Genomic DNA, 16,985 nt, shown 5'->3' with positions numbered 1-16,985 from the left:
GGGGGACTGGGGCGGGGAAGGGGGCGGGGCAGCCACAGCGACCCGGAAGTGTTCTCGGAAAGCTCGGTCTGGCCCAGCCGGGCTCCGCCCCCTCCACGCATGCGCGCTAGCACCGCCCTCTAGCCCTCACCGCCGCAGGGACAGGCGCAGCACCGCCATCAAACTCCCACAGCTCAGGCGGGCGCGCGCACGCCGCCGTCTACGTCGTGGCGAGCGAGGCCGCACGGCTTCGTCCAAGGGGCGGGGCTGTCAGTCAAAGTGCACAAGCTGCTGAGGTAAGTGGCCGAGAACCTTCCAGACCTGATTCCCCCCTACGCTCCTACCTGCCAGGACTAACTGGGAGCGTAGGAAGAGACCCTGGAGGCTCGCCCGCGCCGGCCGTATGCAAAGGCAGCGTCATCCGACTGAGCATGCGTGGGGCGGGTTGGCGCCTGCGCCGTGGGCCGGCCGCAAGCCTTCCCTTCCTCCCCGAGTTGTTGGGTAGGAAGCGTACCTGGGTGGAGTTGGAGTAGCCAGGATTAGGGTGCTGGCTCCTCCCCTCTCCCGCGAGCTTCTTCATCCCACCTAGAAAGAGCTACCGCAGCTAGGTGCTGCGGGTGGTGATCCGTCTGTCTAGGTGGGACACCTAGTGATTTTTGTTAGTAGAACCCAACGGGTGTCATAATTAGCCACCTCACTTGGATCCCGATCGACATAAGCATCTGGTTTGTTCTGGGCTTTATTTTAAAGGAGGATCTCTTTTTTTGTTTTGTTTTGTTTTAAGACTATAAGCGGAAAGTTTATGAGTGCGAGGTCGTCCCTGTCGTACACAAAGTAAGTATTTAACCACGCCAGCCATATTGTGCCCCACAAACTATCATTCCGCTTCTTAGGAGCGTTTCCTCTGCTTGGCAGCAGCCACAGCTTCCCTGATAGGGCCAAGTTCCAGATAATCATCATTCAACAAAAGTTCACTGAGTGCCTCGTTATGAGGATGGTAGTCTCCTGAGCGACAGGGTTGAATACTCCATGCAGAAAGAGTCATGACTGGAACTGTCTCGGTCCCCTGCAGCCTCTACTGAGCTGATTGCTTTTGTCCTCGGTTTGTTTGTTTGTTTGTTTTGGTTGGTTGGTTGGTTTTGTGGGGTTTTTTTTTTTTTTTTTTTTTTTGGTTTTTTTGGTTTGGTTTGGTTTTTTTTGGTTTTTCGAGACAGGGTTTCTCTGTACAGCCCTGGCTGTACTGGAACTCACGCTGTAGACCAGGCTGGCCTCGAACTCAGAAATCTGCCTGTCTCTGCCTCCCAAGTGCTGGGATTAAAGGCGTGGGCCACCTCCGCCCGGCTGACCTCGTATTTATAAATCATTCATCCAGGAGCCACTGTGACAAGGGTTTTTATAAGATGCCTCCAGGGTACAAAGGTAGTTTGTTTTCTCCTTCCAACGACATGGGATCCTTTTCAGTGCCTCACACTTGGGTAAGCAAACACTCTAGCCACCTCACAATACATCCCCAGGCCCAGGCTTGAAGCTGGTGTCTGCTGTCTTCCTCCTTAGCCTTTCATAGCTTCCCTGAACCCAGAACATTCCCATTCCCCATAACCTAGCTAACAACATTGCTATGGGGAATCGCTTATCTTCTGCCTCCCAAGGGCTGGGTTTACAGGCAGCTACCACACCTGTGAGGCTTGTAAGTGACTTGAAGGGCTCCCCAACCCCTCCAGTGAAAACACTTACTCCATGTAGCTCTCCCCAGCCCCACTGCAAGATTCTTTATAAGATCATGAGGTGAATGTGCTGACTGAGAGTGTAGCCCAGCGCTAGGATGTGTGAAGTGCGTAACATCACACTGCCTGCCTCCCGAGCAGACCCTTCCCTCCCGGGAGCTTTACACGTAAGTGAAAAGCTGGATTGTGCATAGGGAAAAGTGTATGTGCCAGTGCACACCTGTAATTCCAACACTCGGTAAGCCAAGCCAGCGGGATCTGGGATTGCGGGCCAGGCCGGGCTGATTTGCTTGTCTCGGCTGTACTTATTTAACCCTCATAACTCTTCCTCGGGGTAGGCTCCACTGTTACTGACTCCAGCTTACAGGTGAGGCATCTAAGGGACAGAAAAGGCAACTGATTTGTCCAGTCTCGCAGCAGGCAGCAAAGCCAGGGTACACACCTAGGCAGGCACTTCTTTACCATCAGTGCTTGTTTGAAGATTTACTTAATGTAGGCGGGCAGTGGTGGTGCACGCCTTTAGCCTTTAATCCCAGCACTTGGGAGGCAGAGGCAGGCGGATTTCTTGAGTCGAGGCCAGCTTGGTCTACAGAGTGAGTTCCAGGACAGCCAGGGATATACAGAGAAACCCTGTCTCGAAAACAAACAAAAAAAGATTTACTTATTTTTACGTGTGTGTGTTGGGGGGGGGGGGGAGGGGTTGACCAAGGAGGTCAGAAATGGGCAGCATACCCCTCAGAGCTAGAGTTGTAGGTGGATGTGAGCCACCAAACACTGAGTGCTGGGACCCTACCTCCAGTCTTCTTCAAGAGCCACAAGCACCCTTCACCTCTGAGCCAGCTCGTCAGCCCCCCACAGTCAGTCCCTAACCACTGGGCTACCTTGCCCTCAGGCACAGCAGCACCTCAACAAGCCATTGCTTCAAAACTTAGGTGACCTTTAGGAAGTCAGGGGTTCCCATGGACTGTGTAAGCATTCTATGAACATACCTAAGTGAGAGGCTACTTAGAGTTACAGGGATCAGTCAGTCCCCAAGCTCAGCAGCTACAGGCTAGGGTTTGTTGTTCTCTTTACCCTTTAATGGTGGCATCCAAAACTAGAAACTGAGGTGTAGCTCAGAGTGGAACATGCTCTTAACAGGGCCCTGGCTTTCATCTCCAGCACCTGAAAGAAAAGAAACCCAAATAAACCTTAAGCAAAGCATTAGAGCCAGACATCCTACAGGTGTCTCTCCATCTCAGCAGAAAACGGCTTATTGAAAGTTAACCTTGCGCTGATTCTGATTCGGCACTGTTTTTCCACTCCAACTGTTTCCTGCATGGAGCTATAGTTCTGAGAATTGGGAAGAAAGTAAGATGAAAGGGAAGTCCTTTGATGAGTTTCAGCTTAGAATAGTCACTGTGGCTAGCCTTTGAAGCTGACTGGCAGTCGCTTGGGTGCTCTGTGGAGCAGCTGATCTCAAAATACAAAACACAAAGCAGAAGCAACTAAATAGAACATCATCAAGGTGGAAGCTGAAAAGATCAGAGTTTAAAATCTTAGTTGAGAAAAATAGTTCTCAGTGGGTCCTGCCCTGAACTGGGAGGAGGTAAGACCAGAGCTGCTCTCCAGGGAGCAGCCAAGTGAGTGCGCTGTCTGCTTCCCTGGAATCCCAACCAGGGACCCCGCCATCAGTACTCAAGTCTCTTTTAAGGAACAATTAAAAGTTTACCAGGCTATAGTTTGAGCCGCTGTGCCACAAAGGAGCAGTTATAAGTTGCACATGAAGAGTTGCTTTCCCTGATGGATATACATAAAATTCTGAAAGTAACCTAAGGACAAATTGAGAGTGTTATTAATGAGCTGGGCATGCTGACCGTGCCTTGTATACCATCACTGAGAGGCCCATGGGTCTCTGAGTTTTACACCAGCCCAAACTACATAGCAAGTTCTGGGACAGCCAGAGCTACACAGTGAGACCCTGTTTCAAAAACAACAACAACAGAAAGTTAAAAGGAAAAAGCTGGGGCTGGTGAGATGGCTCAGTGGGTAAGAGCACCCGACTGCTCTTCCGAAGGTCCGGAGTTCAAATCCCAGCAACCACATGGTGGCTCACAACCATCTGTAACAAGATCTGACCCCCTCTTCTGGAGTGTCTGAAGACAGCTACAGTGTACTTACATATAATAAATAAATAAATCTTTAAAAAAAAAAGCTTTGAAATATAAACCTTTAAAAAAAAAGGAAAAAGCTGGTTAGTGAGATAGCATTTATCTATAACAGACTGCTAGTCTAACAGCAATAGCTTTTCTGTTAACCCATGTCAGTGTTCATTAGTGCAACCTGTGACTGACCATGTCATGGAAGTAGAGACCAGGCTCTGCTTCTCGGACAACCACATGTCACCGACACGGAGTTAGGAACCAGCAGCCACCCTCTCAGACTACATAAACCATTTTCCTTAGAGGGAAACTAGATGGTCTGGACATAAAGGATGTACAGGAACATAGCATTCTCCAGTATTTTTCTGTTTAAAAAAAAAGTGCTTCAACTTTCTCAGCATTGGGAATTGAAACTAAATCGTAAAATGCCTGAAGCTTCTGCTCCACCGCTGAGCCGTACCCCAGCCTTCAACTTTTTCTAGCAAGTATTCAGAACCAAGCTGGGGAGATGGGAAAACTTCAGTAAAGTTCTCCTTGGCCAGAACGGAGGGGAGATGTGGTTTTATTGTTTTTGTTTTTTGTTTTTGTTTTTTCTGTTTTCTGTTTTGTTTTGTTGAGGGCTCTTATCTATCCCAGACTGGCCTTGAACTTGCTCTAACCAAAGGTGACCTGGAGCTTCTGACTGTGCCCCCCCCCCCCCCCCCCGCCCCCTGACTTCTGGTCCACCACACCTCGTTTATATGGTGCTAGGAGCTAGACCCAGGGCTTCCTGCATACTCGGCAAACACTACTGACTGAACAACATCCCCAGCCCTGGAAATTTCATTTTAAAGGTTGTTCTAAAGCCAGACATGGTGGCACATGGCTGTAATCCCAGCACTTGGGAGGGTGACACAGTGGGGTTGCCATGAGTATCATTCAGGCCAAGCCGGGATATAGAGTAAGTTCCAGGCTAGCAAATTAAGGCTTTCTCTATAAATAGGTAGTCCTTTTAAAAAAAAAATGCTGAAATCTATGTAATATGAAAATTACCCATTGTCTATTGTTATTAAAACAGGCTCTTGGCTATGTTTTCCAGGCTACAAAATCCCCTGCCTCAGCCTCCTGTGAATCTAGAATGTCTCAGTGCACTCCTATGTAAAGTCATTTGTTCAGTTAAATACTAGAATCCTTACCCAGTGAGAAACACTAGCCATATGGTTTTATTGAAATGTTATTATTTTTAAATGGACATAAATAGCTCTTCAGTTGCATTAGTAGACACACATGAGACTCATGGCTACCAAATTGGACAGAATGAGAATATCAGAACATTTCCAGGTTGACAGCAAGGTTCTAAATGGGATAAACATAGTGCTAACCGTTCTTAAATAATATACTAGGCTTCTGAGGCTCTGTGCTTGTTGTGAAGTTTTGTGACACGTGTGTTCAATACTGGGACCTGGGTTTTCAGATGGGATGCAGAATTAAGCCCATAGATGCTCAGTTCATGAAGGACCATGATTTCTGAGCCCAGGTCCTGAATTATTTTTGTTCCAGTTTTGCGGCGCCACCAAGTGTTAGACTTAGGTATTACATTTAGATGAAAAGGTTAACGAGTTCTTAATGAACACGCCAGTAGTGTCCTAACCAATTTCCCTTCCTTGGGAACAGAACACAGTGTTATTCTGGACTCGTACTTGGAAAACCTGATAAGTGAACTTCGTGCTGTGGCTTGGTGAGGAATGTAACCAAGACAAAGTGTCCTGTGGTGCAGTATTATTTTATCCTTGGTCCCATTTCTGCCTTGGCACTGCCATATCAACATTCATAACTCATAAATTACCCACACTCAGTCCCAAGTGGTATAATTTGTTAATGGGAGAAAATAGGACTCTCTAAGTAGGCAAGGTTTCTTTTCGTTTTCATTTTGGGTTTTGGGTTTTCTTTTTGTTTTGTTTGTTTGTTTGTTTGTTTTTCGAGACAGGGTTTCTCTGTATAGTCCTGGCTGTCCTGGAACTCACTTTGTAGACCAGGCTGGCCTCGAACTCAGAAATCCGCCTGCCTCTGCCCCCCAAGTGCTGGGATTAAAGGCGTGCGCCACCACCGCCCGGCTTGGGTTTTCAAGACAGGGTTTCTCTGTGTACCCCTAGCTGTTCTGGAACTTACTAAGTAGACCACGCTGGCCTTGAATTCACACATATCTGCCTGCTTCTGCCTTCAGAGTGCTAAGATTAAAGGCATATAGCACCATACCTAGTTTCAAGCTATTTTTTAAAGGATTTATTTATTTTTATGTATATGATTACACTGTAGCTGTACAGATGGCTGTGAGCCTTCATGTAGTTATTGGAAATTGTATTTAGGACCTCTGCTTGCTCCAGCCAGCCCCACTCGCTCCATTCAACCCCACTTGCTCCGGTCAACTCTGCTCACTCAGTCCCTGCTCTCACTAGCCCAAAGATTTATTTATTATTATACATAAGTACATTGTAGCTGTCTTCAGATACACCAGAAGAGGGTGTCAGATCTCATTATGGGTGGTTGTGAACCACCATGTGGTTGCTGGGATTTGAACTCAGGACCTTCAGAAGAGCAATTGGTGCTCTTACCCACTGAGCCATCTCTCCAGCCTGTTTCAAGTGATTTTTAAACATGATTTACTCTAAAACCTAAGTGACATTATAAGACTACCTAAGGCTGGAGGGTAGGGAAAGCTGACCCTACTGGGCCAGAATGAAGTGCGGTCACTCAGGCTTTATAAACTTGCCAATCGCTGTTTCTTTCCTCTAGTGAAGAGAGACTTCTACTGGAGGGAATGGCCGCCTCCTCGTCTTCGTCTTCAGCTGGTGGGGTCAGTGGAAGCTCTGTCACCGGATCTGGTTTCAGTGTGTCCGACCTTGCCCCACCTCGGAAAGCTCTGTTCACCTACCCGAAAGGAGCTGGAGAGATGTTAGAAGGTGATGTCTCTCATGCTGGGTTTCCTTCAGACCTTCAGTTCATGTAGAGTGTAAAGGACCTGGGGCTGGGGGGGGGGGGCTCAGATAGCTCCAAGCCAAAGCCCTTGAGTGACCTGACCAGGGTTGCCACTGGCACCACGTACCCTCTTGGTCTCCTGCAGGTTGCCTCATAACACCTGCTTGATGTATTTTCTCTTTTAGTAAGTATCTACAGATAGACTAATCCCACCAGAGAGGCCTAAAGGGGAAATAAAAGTCAATGTATTTACCTCTGTGAAGGTGACTCTCATGGACCACTGCCGGACATGGCTGTGTGACGGCATGGTTTTTATAGCACTGGAGATAGACTTGGTCTTATCACACAGACTGGCTGGCCAGAACTAGGTCACGGGCAGCAGCCATGAAATGGCATTAGTGACTGGAACGTCTCGGATTCATGTAAACTAGACTGGTAATTCATTGTAGGAGCGTAAGACTCATGTGACACATTTAACTTAAAATGAACATGTCTTGCTGGGCAGATGTATCTCTGAATTCCAAGCCAGCCTCATCTTCATAGTGAGTTCCAGCCAACTAGGGATGTACAATGAGACTCTCTTTTAAGAAAAGAAAAGAAAAAAAAAATTAAATGCACATGTCTGGGCCACTCTACAGATCCTGAATTAGCCTAGGACAGGAAACTGGTTTTTGACCAGTATCTGAGGCCTTCTCATGAAGGAGTCTTCTCATATTTTCAAAATACTGACAAAGAGCCAGGCGTGGTGGCACATTCCTTTAATCCCAGCACTTGGGAGGCAGAGGCAGGCAGATTTCTGAGTTCGAGGCCAGCCTGGTCTACAGAGTGAGTTCTAGAACAGCTAGGGCTATAAAGAGAAACCCTGTCTCAAAAAAACAAAAAAGAAAAAATACTGACAAGGAACCCATTAAGGACTCAAAATTTGCCGGGCGGTGGTGGCGCACGCCTTTAATCCCAGCACTTGGGGGGCAGAGGCAGGCGGATTTCTGAGTTTGAGGCCAGTCTGGTCTACAAAGTGAGTTCCAGGACAGCCAGGACTATACAGAGAAACCCTGTCTTGAAAGAAAAAAAAAAAAAAAAGAAAGAAAAAAGACTCAAAATTCACTGGAGTCAAGCATTTTTGTATTGAATTATAAGATGCTCTTTTTTGCTTTAAATCTTGCATATTTACATGCATATATTTTAAATTAATTGGGTGATATCTCTGAGAAAGGCACAAACTATTCAGGGACTGGCTTTCTAGGGAGATCATTATACATTTATATCAGGTACTTTTAAAAACCCAGTTTCAGGTTAAACTATGCCAAAGCAGTGTTGGGGATTGGATACCCAGTGGCCTCATGCATGGTAGGCAAGCAGGCACTCTTTGACCCGGCTGCATGCCTGGGAGACTCTAGTGCCATAAGGCTCTGGGGTCACTTGCATCTAATTGGTAGAGCAGCCACAGGTGCCGTGTGGTGTGGAAGGCGGTGTGTCAGGCATGTGTACTTTCTGCTTTGCCTTTTTGTTGGTCTCCGTTTGTGTGGATATTCAAGTTGGTATCATCAAGTCTGACTGGAAGTAGAATCTTTGTGTCTGTATTTGGCACTAAAAGTGGATTACAACTGTAGCTCTCTGCAGCAGCGATGTAGTTAAGGAGGCCAGCCACAAAACAAATGGCAAGTTGAAGGCATTTAAATTGCTTAACGAGCTTTATAGAACAGAGAAGAATCCGTGCTTAACACTGCTTCAAGAAAAAAGTGATTCAAGTCCGTCAGAAGCTCATGGTCTAACAGGCCTCTATCTAGACGTTCTCATTACCTCACTGAGGAGTCAATTGGATTCTATCGTATGGTGGATTTACCACGTGTAAATTCATGGTGTAGTTATGGCCTCTCTTAACCAGTTTCCCCAGTAATCTTAAAAGCTGCTTACAATGAAAGACAACTGACTTCGACAAAGCAAGTATCTGACATACTTTTGAATATCAAGAATACAGAAAAGGGGCTGTCTGGTAAAATACAGAAAAGATGGCTCTGCTGGCAAAAGGTACCTGGCACCATGCCTGACCGCCTAAGTATGACTTGTGGCTTTGATGGTGGGAGAAGAGGACTGACTCCCAAAAGTTGTCCTCTGACCTTCCCATGAGGACCCATACATAAGTAATAAATGCCTAGTTAAGAAAATGAAAACACGGGGCTGGTGAGATGGCTCAACAGATAAGAGCACCCGACTGTTCTTCTGAAGGTCCTGAGTTCAATTCCCAGCAACCACATGGTGGCTCACAACCATCCCTAACAAGATCTGGCGCCCTCTTCTGGAGTGTCTGAAGACAGCTACAGTGTACTTACATATAATAAATAAATAAATCTTTAAAAAAAAAAAAAAAAAAAAAAAAAAAAGAAAATGAAAACACCACCATTACCCTCACAGTATCTGCTGGGGCTTGGCTCTGCTTCAGCCTCCTCTCCTACACCACCTCCGACTTCCACACCTGTGCCTCATCTCCATGGATACTGAAGTCAACAGGTGCTCAGTCTCTTCTGTGAAGTGGCATGGTATTTGCATATGAGTTGTGTGTGTCCTTCCATGAAGCACTCCTAAATGTGAGTTGACAGGAATGTCAGATCTCGGGGTGACCCTGTTATAGGTTAATATGCCTGCATCAAAGCCTTTTCTTCTTCGTTGTTGAATTCATTTCGTTTTGAGTCTTGTGTAGTCCAGGCTTGACCTCTGACTCCTTGAGCTTCTTATTCTCCTCCTCCTGCCTCCCAAGTGCTGAGACTACAGACATAGATTATTTATTACTCTGTCTGCTTTATTCCGAGTTGGGGTCCAAGCCCAATGGTGCCAACTGAGCTACATCCCCAGCCCTGTTTTTTTTTTTTTTTTTTTACATTAGTGTAATGGAAGAGGAAAATAGAAACAGAGCACGCTGATGGAAAGCAAGAAACCCCAGTGCTCAGAAGGCTGAGATGGGAGAACTGTTCTGAGTGTGATGATAGCCTGAACTATCTAGAGACTGCCATGCCAGCCTGGGCACAGAGTGAGACTTTATTTTAAAAGGCAGGGGGAGGAGGGCAGGGGCAGCAGAGAGCAAAAGCATTTAAGAATCAAGGTTAGTGGGGCTGAAGAGATGGTTCAGTGGTTAAGCACACTGGCTGCTCTTCCAAAGGTCCTGAGTTCAATTCCCAGCAACATGGTGGCTCACAACCACCTGTAATGGAATCCGATGCCCTCTTCTGGTGTGCATGAAAACAGCACTTGCATATATAAAATAAAGAAATCCTTTAAAAAAAAAAACAAAGGAAGGAAGAAAGAGTCAAGGTTGGGTGTGGGTCATAATCCTAACAGGTTCAACTTGATGTTTGTTGCCTGCCCCTAAATCTAGGATATAAATCCAAACAACCTATGTTTAACCTCTGGGATGAACTTCTTGTTACATCTGCTGTCTGCTAAGAGCAGCATGCAGCAAGATTTAACAGTGTCCTGCCCTCTGCTAGCATTGCTCTCACCCAGCTATTAGTGAGCAAATTAGAGGCTGCCTTCCAGCCCACAAGTGGCTGTATCTTAGGGACCTCACAGGCCACTGCTTCATATAAATCACCTGGGGTTGTCTCATTGCCTACTAGGGAGTAATAGCTTTTAAATGAAATGTCTTAGCACTGAATTGAGTGGGCTTGGTGATAGAGTTGGATTTGGGCCATTTACTGAACTTTTTCACCACCCGGAATCTTTGCTTGTCCTTTAAAGGGAAAGCTGATGCACGGCTGACTGGTGTGTTGGTGTGGGTTATACACAGGCCGCCTCGGGCCGACCCCTCTCTGGAGAAATCCCGGCCTTTAGATTGGTTGATGTGACACATGATGTGATGTGGTTTCAGAAACAGTGGACCTGGGATGTAGAGTGAATAAGTCAAAAATAAAAAAGAAGCACTAGGCTCTGTAGTCAGTGCACTGCTGCCTGTGAACAGGAATGTGGTCTTGGGCCTCAAGTGTGGGAGAGTGTGAGCTGCTGTCTTTGCTTTGGAACACAGTACCAAGGATAGGCCAGTGTGATAACTTAAGTGCGGTATCCTAGTGATTAAAAGAGGGTGGGAGGCAGCACTTCCTCCTTACAGCACTTGATCCTTAACAGCCCATAGTTCCCACTTCCTGCAGTTCAGGACCACCGCCTGAGAGGCCACCTCGACCTACACGTGGGCTGTAGATGAGTCTTTAAGAAGGATGCCAGTGTGGCATTGCCATGCAAGAGCATAGTCCACCGACCGCGTCTTTGGTGTCAGGGTTCTCGGCAGCTCCCTCCCCTTGGGCTCTAGAGTTGCCCACTGCTCTCTGCCCTTCTCTAGATACAGTTGATGTCATTAGCATGTGCAGATCTTCACACCAATCAGAAGCACAGGGTACACTGGGCATGGTGGTGCTCAGGATCTTACCTCAAGAAAGGGGAATGAAAAGCCAAGGGTGGGAGGGTTGAACTTAGAGACCTCTCATCCTAAGTGTGATGCCCCTCACCCCCTCTCTGTTTGTTTTTCTCTTTCTCTGGCATTGACTTGAAGGTCGTAAGACAGGAAGCCTTTCTGGTTGTGTGTCCACATCATTCAGGTAGACTCAGTATCTGGACTTTTCCCTTTGATTACCCAGACTTGTAAAGAAAGATCTGTGTGAAACTCAGCATGAGGCCAGAGCGTGTTAGTATCTCCGTGCCACTTAATCCCCGTGACACACCGGGCCATGCCTGATGAGTGGGTGCTGACATCTGGCAGTGCTAGTGTGAACTCCTACCTTGAGAGAGACAGCTGTGTCCTCTCTCCCATTTGTCTGGGAATTTGGGCAATAAAACACTTGCCCTGGGGGGTTGCTGCCTTTTCCTACGTGACTTATGTCTCTGGGGCTGTGTTTTGTAGGACCAGCCTTTGCACTGACGGTGGCATGACTGAGCTAGCCACCTTCTTATTGGCAGTTGTTGGCACTAGCTTGGCACTAGGCTCTGAGCTTGCACCATTTCCCTTATCGGGATCCAGACTGCAGTGCTCCGTTTGGTTGGAAGGTCAAGCTTGCCATTCGTCCTTACAGAATGAAGTTTCCCAGCAAGGTTTGCTGATGGTCATGATGATGTAATTTGATGAATTAAAAGTCAACAGCTGTTTTTCCCTTGGCTGTGTTTTAGAATGAAAGTAATTGGAGTTCTGTCACAGTAAGTCACAAAAGTACCTTATAGCTGGGTGTGCCAGCTTGTTGCTGCCTTGTTTGCCAGGTGTACAGAAGAGAACAGGTCAGGAGGCGGGCAGTGGTAACTAGGACATCAGGCTAGGGCTTCTTGTTTTTGTTTTTGTAACACTATTTTTGAACTCCCAAACAAGTAGGACTATTTTAATATTAGGTATAGAAGAGGTAGCTCTTAAGAAGCAGTGTTCTAAAGGATCGCCTTTGTTCTCACCAGAAACACCTTAGACCTCAAGTGTAGAAGACACGGAATGAGTGGACAGCCTCTCCTGCTTTTCCAGAAGCCATTAAAACTAACGCCTGTGCCCTTTCCCTTGTAGATGGCTCCGAGCGATTCCTCTGTGAGTCGGTGTTTAGCTATCAAGTGGCATCCACGCTTAAACAGGTGAAGCATGGTAAGTACAGGAGCTGCTGTACACTTAGGGGAAACGAAGGGACACAGACTATGAGAGGGCAGTGCTGTGACCAAAGCCCCACACTGGTTAAGAGGACCTTCTGAATTGAAGAGCATTCTAAGATCTTGTTGAGCGTGAAAATCCCCTTGGAGGTTGGAAGTTGAAGGCCCGGGTTCAGTTCTCTAGGGGAGCCGCCGCTACCTGCTCCTTTGCTGCCTCGGCCTCTTCCTTCTGAGACTGGCTACTTCATCCCTTCAGGGGCCACTGTCTTCTAGTGTCTGAAGCACCTTCTGCCCTGTCAAAACCTGAGTCCCGGGTGGCACGTGCACTTCACCGAGTCTCCACATGCACCAGTCCTCCTGGGACAAACCATGGGAGCTTCTGCCTCAGCCACCTGAGAGCTGGGATTCTAGGCATGAGCCCGAAGTCCAGCTCCACTCTTTAGCACCTAGCGCGTGTAAGAGTGTGGTGATGGTAATTATCTTTTTGCTTTTTCCAGTGCTAAGGCTCAAACAAGGAGCATGGCACGTACTAGCATGTGCTCCAACACTGGGCTCCTCCGCAGCCTATCATAACTGTATTTTTCTCTTTATTGTTTCTTCACTCTGAAACTCACTGTGGCAAGGCAGTAGTGGCGCACGCCTTTAATCTCAGTGCTTGGGAGGCAGAGGCAGGCGGAGTTCTGAGTTCGAGGCCAGCCTGGTCTACAGAGTGAGTTCCAGGACAGCCAGAGCTACACAGAGAAACCCTGTCTTGAAAAACCAAAAAAAAAAAAAAAAGTCACTGTATAGCCCAGGCTGGCCTGGAACTCTGAGCACATCTCCTGCCTCCACTTCCCAAGTGCTAGGCTTGAACTCCCACACCTTGCTTGTTTTATATTCTCACTCTTTCTCTCTCTCCTCACACCTTCCTTCTGTCCCTCCTCCTCCCATCTCTGCCTCTGCCTCTGTGTGTATCCCTCTGTCTATCTTTCTCTCACGCTCACACTCTCTTTTTTTCTTCTTCTTTTAATTATACGTGTAGGTATGCAGTCCATGTGTGGGGGGTGAGTGAGAACAAGTGCCTCAAAAGCCTAGCAATGTCAGATGCAGTGATGTCAGATGCAGTGATGTCAGGTTGTGAGCCGGCTGACGTGGGTGCTGGGAATTCAACTCAGCTCTTCTGCAAGAGCACTCTGCGCTCTTATTTGCTGAGTCGTCTCTCCAGCCCCTCTCTTTTCTTTATTAAGAGGTTTTAGGGAGCTCACTTTTGAGTACCTCTTTTGCTACAGCAATAAAACCCTGCTTGCCTTTGAGCAGAGGGAAGGTTTTAATACAGATTTAAACATAGGGATTAAGAGAAAGAGAGACCCTTAGGCAAAGGAGCGTACATACCCAAGTATGGGTGTGGGCTTCTCAAGAGAGTCACCTGTATTTCTTAATAACTGTATTTAAAATTTTTTAATATAAACTTTCCAGACTCAGAGAAAGAAAAGAAAATGGAAGCCCCCTCTTGAGATTTGGTCATGGAAAAGGCTAAGCCTGAAGGGAGATAAAAGGGTGACAGGCCTTGCCAAATTCGCACAGCAAGAGGGAAAAAGAACAACATTCAGATAAGGGCTAGAGAGACTGGCTTCCCTAGTCACATACACATGAATAATAACTAATGGGAATGACTGGATTACTGCCCACCATGTGCACAACACACATCCACGTGTACACACACGGAGGCTGATACAGCTCAGGGGTAGAGCACTTGACCCTGGGTTTAGTCTCCACTAACTCAAGCAAAGGGGAGACGTGCATAATGCAGATGAGTGGAGAATGATTAGGAAAAATGGTTGTTGTTTTTTGTTGGGGTTTTTTTGTTTGTTTGTTTGTTTGTTTCCAAAAATTAGTCTTCAGACGTACATAAAGTCCACCTGGAGATGAAGCCTAGGCTAGTTGTCACATTGGTAACTTTGGCGGCAGTCTGATGGGAAATGCCCTGGTGTGCTCTGTCCCTTAACTCTCTAGATCAGCAAGTCGCTCGGATGGAAAAACTGGCTGGTCTGGTGGAAGAGCTGGAGGCCGACGAGTGGCGGTTTAAACCCATCGAGCAGCTGCTGGGGTTCACACCCTCCTCGGGCTGATGTTGCCTGCACGACCACCCTTAGGGCACAGCCACCCAGGGAGTCACAGCTGTCCTGTGAGCTGCATGTCTGAATCCACATCCATACTTGGTGTCTCCAATTCTGCTAATAGGCAACAAGTGCTCATGTGAGATGTCGCGGAGATGTTTTTCACATTCATGTTCTTTAAAGCATTGGGCAGCACTTGGGAAGCAGAGGCAGGAGGATCTCTGTGAGTTTGAGGCTAGCCTGGTCTACATAAGAGTTCCAGGACAGCCAGGGCTATGAGACACTGTCTCAAAATAAATAAATAAATAAATAAATAAATAAATAAAAAGAAGTATTGGGGATCAGATGGAGACAGTCCTTTCAGAGAACCAGGAGGCTTGGGATCTAGGAAACACTGATTCTCACAAGCCAAATGGACACATGCCAGAGTCAGCCAACTGAATGGAGGATGTCCTGTCATTCAGAGGCTGTCTGGAAGCTTTCACCAGCCAAGCCCAAGGTCAGCATCTGTCGTTTCACGGTCACAGCCCAAACATTTCTCTTCACACATGAATGTGGTTTCAGCTCAGGGTCCGTCCAGATGGGAGCTGTAAAGTGTCCTTTCCCTCTCTGTTCTTAGACATTTAACATTACAGACTATTTCTTTCACCTCTCACGACATGCCAAATGTGCTACTCCACCTCACTCTGCCCCCCAAGATTGCTTTTTGAATGTTGCAGCACTTGAAAATATGAAGTGACCTAAATCCTTTTGAACCCCGAAGTCTTAGTCCGGCTTACAGGGTATGAAAGCAGTTCTGTGGCAAATAAACCCTTACACGAGGTCCAGATCGCTGTGCGTATCCTTTCCGGTCTGGGGGACTTAGACAGAGAGAGGAGGTCAGCTTTTCCTTAGACTTGAAAGTCGCTTAAGTAAGCCGTAGGTTTCTTTATGTGGGCTGTTTGCTTGTATAGAAGTTCCAACTTACTGCAACCTCAGTGAGTGTGGCCGTGGGCTGTTTGTTGGTTAGTTCGCTTGTTTGGAACCTTGTCTCTCAGTAGCTAGGCTGGCCTTAAACTCATAGCCATCCTCCTGCCTCAGCCTACTAAGTGTGAGGATTACCCTCCTTTCTTCACTAGGTTTTTACACGAAGATAGAGAAAAACCTGGATGACCAAGCCCTCGTCATGGGACCCACACTGCACAATTAGGAGGCTTAAGTACTTTTACATACAAATTTACCCTAGCCAGCATTTAGCGTTCTGCTCATTAATTAATAACTTACACCTGATCTGCTTAGAGTTGCTTAATTATAAATAAATTTAATCCTAGTAGCAATTGGCCTTAATCTCAGGAGTTGAAACTATTTAACACACAGTCGCTGCCAGGGAGGAGCTGGCCTCATTTACTGGGGAAAGTCTAGGCCAGTGAAGAGAAACTGCTGCTCAGGCAGAGGACAACCATGTAAGTGGGAGTGGGGAAAAATTGATCCATCATGGAGCCCACTGTTCTGGTCTGAAGCAAGCCAGAGCTTGAGAAGTACCAGCCCCAGCCTCACTGTCTCCCTGTTCTTCTCTGCCACTGTGGTGAAAGCCCCACGCCCAGCTGCTTCCCTAGAGAAGAGTTGAATATTCAGGTGCAGCCCATGGTCAGACTTTCCCTGTGGAGAGAAGCGACCAGACCCCTGGTTTCATGTGAGACCAGACTCTCACCTCCCTTCGCCCACTGGTACTTGGACTTACTACAGACTATTTCCTTGATTAAGTTGAGCATTTCTTTTTTTTTTTTTTTTAAGATTTATTTATTATTATATTTAAGTACACTGTAGCTGTCTTCAGATGCACCAGAAAAGGGCGTCAGATCTCATTACGGATGGTTGTGAGCCACCATGTGGTTGCTGGGATTTGAACTCAGGACCTTCAGAAGAGCGGTCGGTGCTCTTAACCACTGAGCCATCTCTCCAGCCCAAGTTGAGCATTTCTTGATACGACCTTAAACATTAGAGAGAAGCCAGGCTTGGTAGCACACACCTGTAATGCCAGCACTTGGGAGGTGAAAGTAGAACTAGGATTTCATAGCCAGCCTGGGCTACACAAGACCTTAGAGAGAAGCTAGAGCAAGTGGGTAATGGAAGAGATGACAGAGAGCTGGAGAGAGATTAAAGAACCACAGGTTTACTTTGTGAATGTTTGGCGTGAATCATTCAACTGCGTCACAAGCCCTCCCAACAGGGCCCTGGCTACTTTGTAAAGGTGTGCTCCAGCTCTGCACCTTTTATTGGCCGTTGTCTCTCATCCACAGTTCTGCCATGCTTTGGGCTAGAAAACAGACTGTCTAACTCATCTCTCCTCTGCACTTACTATGTGCCAGTCATTACCAGGCCTTGATTAGCCCTTTCTATAGCATATAAGCTAAATAATATCCCACACATACATGGAAGAGGAACATGAGTCCAGAGCAAGCTGCAGAGCTAGGATCCAGTCTGCCAGCCCCAACAGCTCAGGCTCTTTG

At 47.0% G+C, this 16,985-nt stretch overlaps 2 protein-coding genes across 7 annotated transcripts in view; one reads left to right on the top strand and one right to left on the bottom strand.

The window, feature by feature from the left end:
• Positions 1-639, bottom strand: part of Ascc1 (activating signal cointegrator 1 complex subunit 1) — a 97,399-nt gene extending 96,760 nt beyond the window's left edge. For 2 of the 5 annotated variants that reach the window (XM_017314075.2, XM_017314074.2), the window contains exon 1: positions 494-639. In XM_017314075.2, the coding sequence (XP_017169564.1) occupies positions 494-559 (66 nt within the window). In that variant the 5' untranslated portion in view covers positions 560-639. Of the gene's footprint in view, positions 1-323; positions 427-493 lie in introns of those variants that run through there. The other 3 variants (XM_006514039.3, NM_026937.3, XM_006514041.4) reach the window with 3 other exon arrangements.
• On the top strand, positions 96-15,822 carry Anapc16 (anaphase promoting complex subunit 16). Of its 2 annotated transcripts, NM_001347451.1 has the most exons (5): positions 96-275; positions 764-813; positions 6,617-6,783; positions 12,324-12,398; positions 14,393-15,822. In NM_001347451.1, the coding sequence occupies exons 2-5, from the start codon at positions 782-784 to the stop codon at positions 14,506-14,508; spliced, it is 390 nt and encodes a 129-aa protein (NP_001334380.1). In that variant the 5' UTR covers positions 96-275; positions 764-781; the 3' UTR covers positions 14,509-15,822. The 2 variants fall into 2 exon arrangements, with proteins under 2 accessions (NP_001334380.1, NP_079790.1); NM_025514.3 differs by lacking the exon at positions 764-813.
• Positions 15,823-16,985: the final 1,163 nt, after the last annotated feature.

Source organism: Mus musculus, chromosome 10 (genome assembly GCF_000001635.26).
Source record: "Mus musculus strain C57BL/6J chromosome 10, GRCm38.p6 C57BL/6J".
NCBI lineage: Eukaryota > Metazoa > Chordata > Mammalia > Rodentia > Muridae > Mus > Mus musculus.
Note: the sequence above shows the minus strand (reverse complement) of the source record. Positions and strands in the feature narration are given on the sequence as shown.

Coding starts and splice junctions, on each gene's coding strand:
- Anapc16 (NM_001347451.1), top strand. CDS start 782: ATGAGTGCGAGGTCGTCCCTGTCGTACACAAA. Junction 814..6,616: donor TCGTCCCTGTCGTACACAAA/GTAAGTATTTAA, acceptor TCTTTCCTCTAG/TGAAGAGAGACTTCTACTGG. Junction 6,784..12,323: donor AGCTGGAGAGATGTTAGAAG/GTGATGTCTCTC, acceptor TTTCCCTTGTAG/ATGGCTCCGAGCGATTCCTC.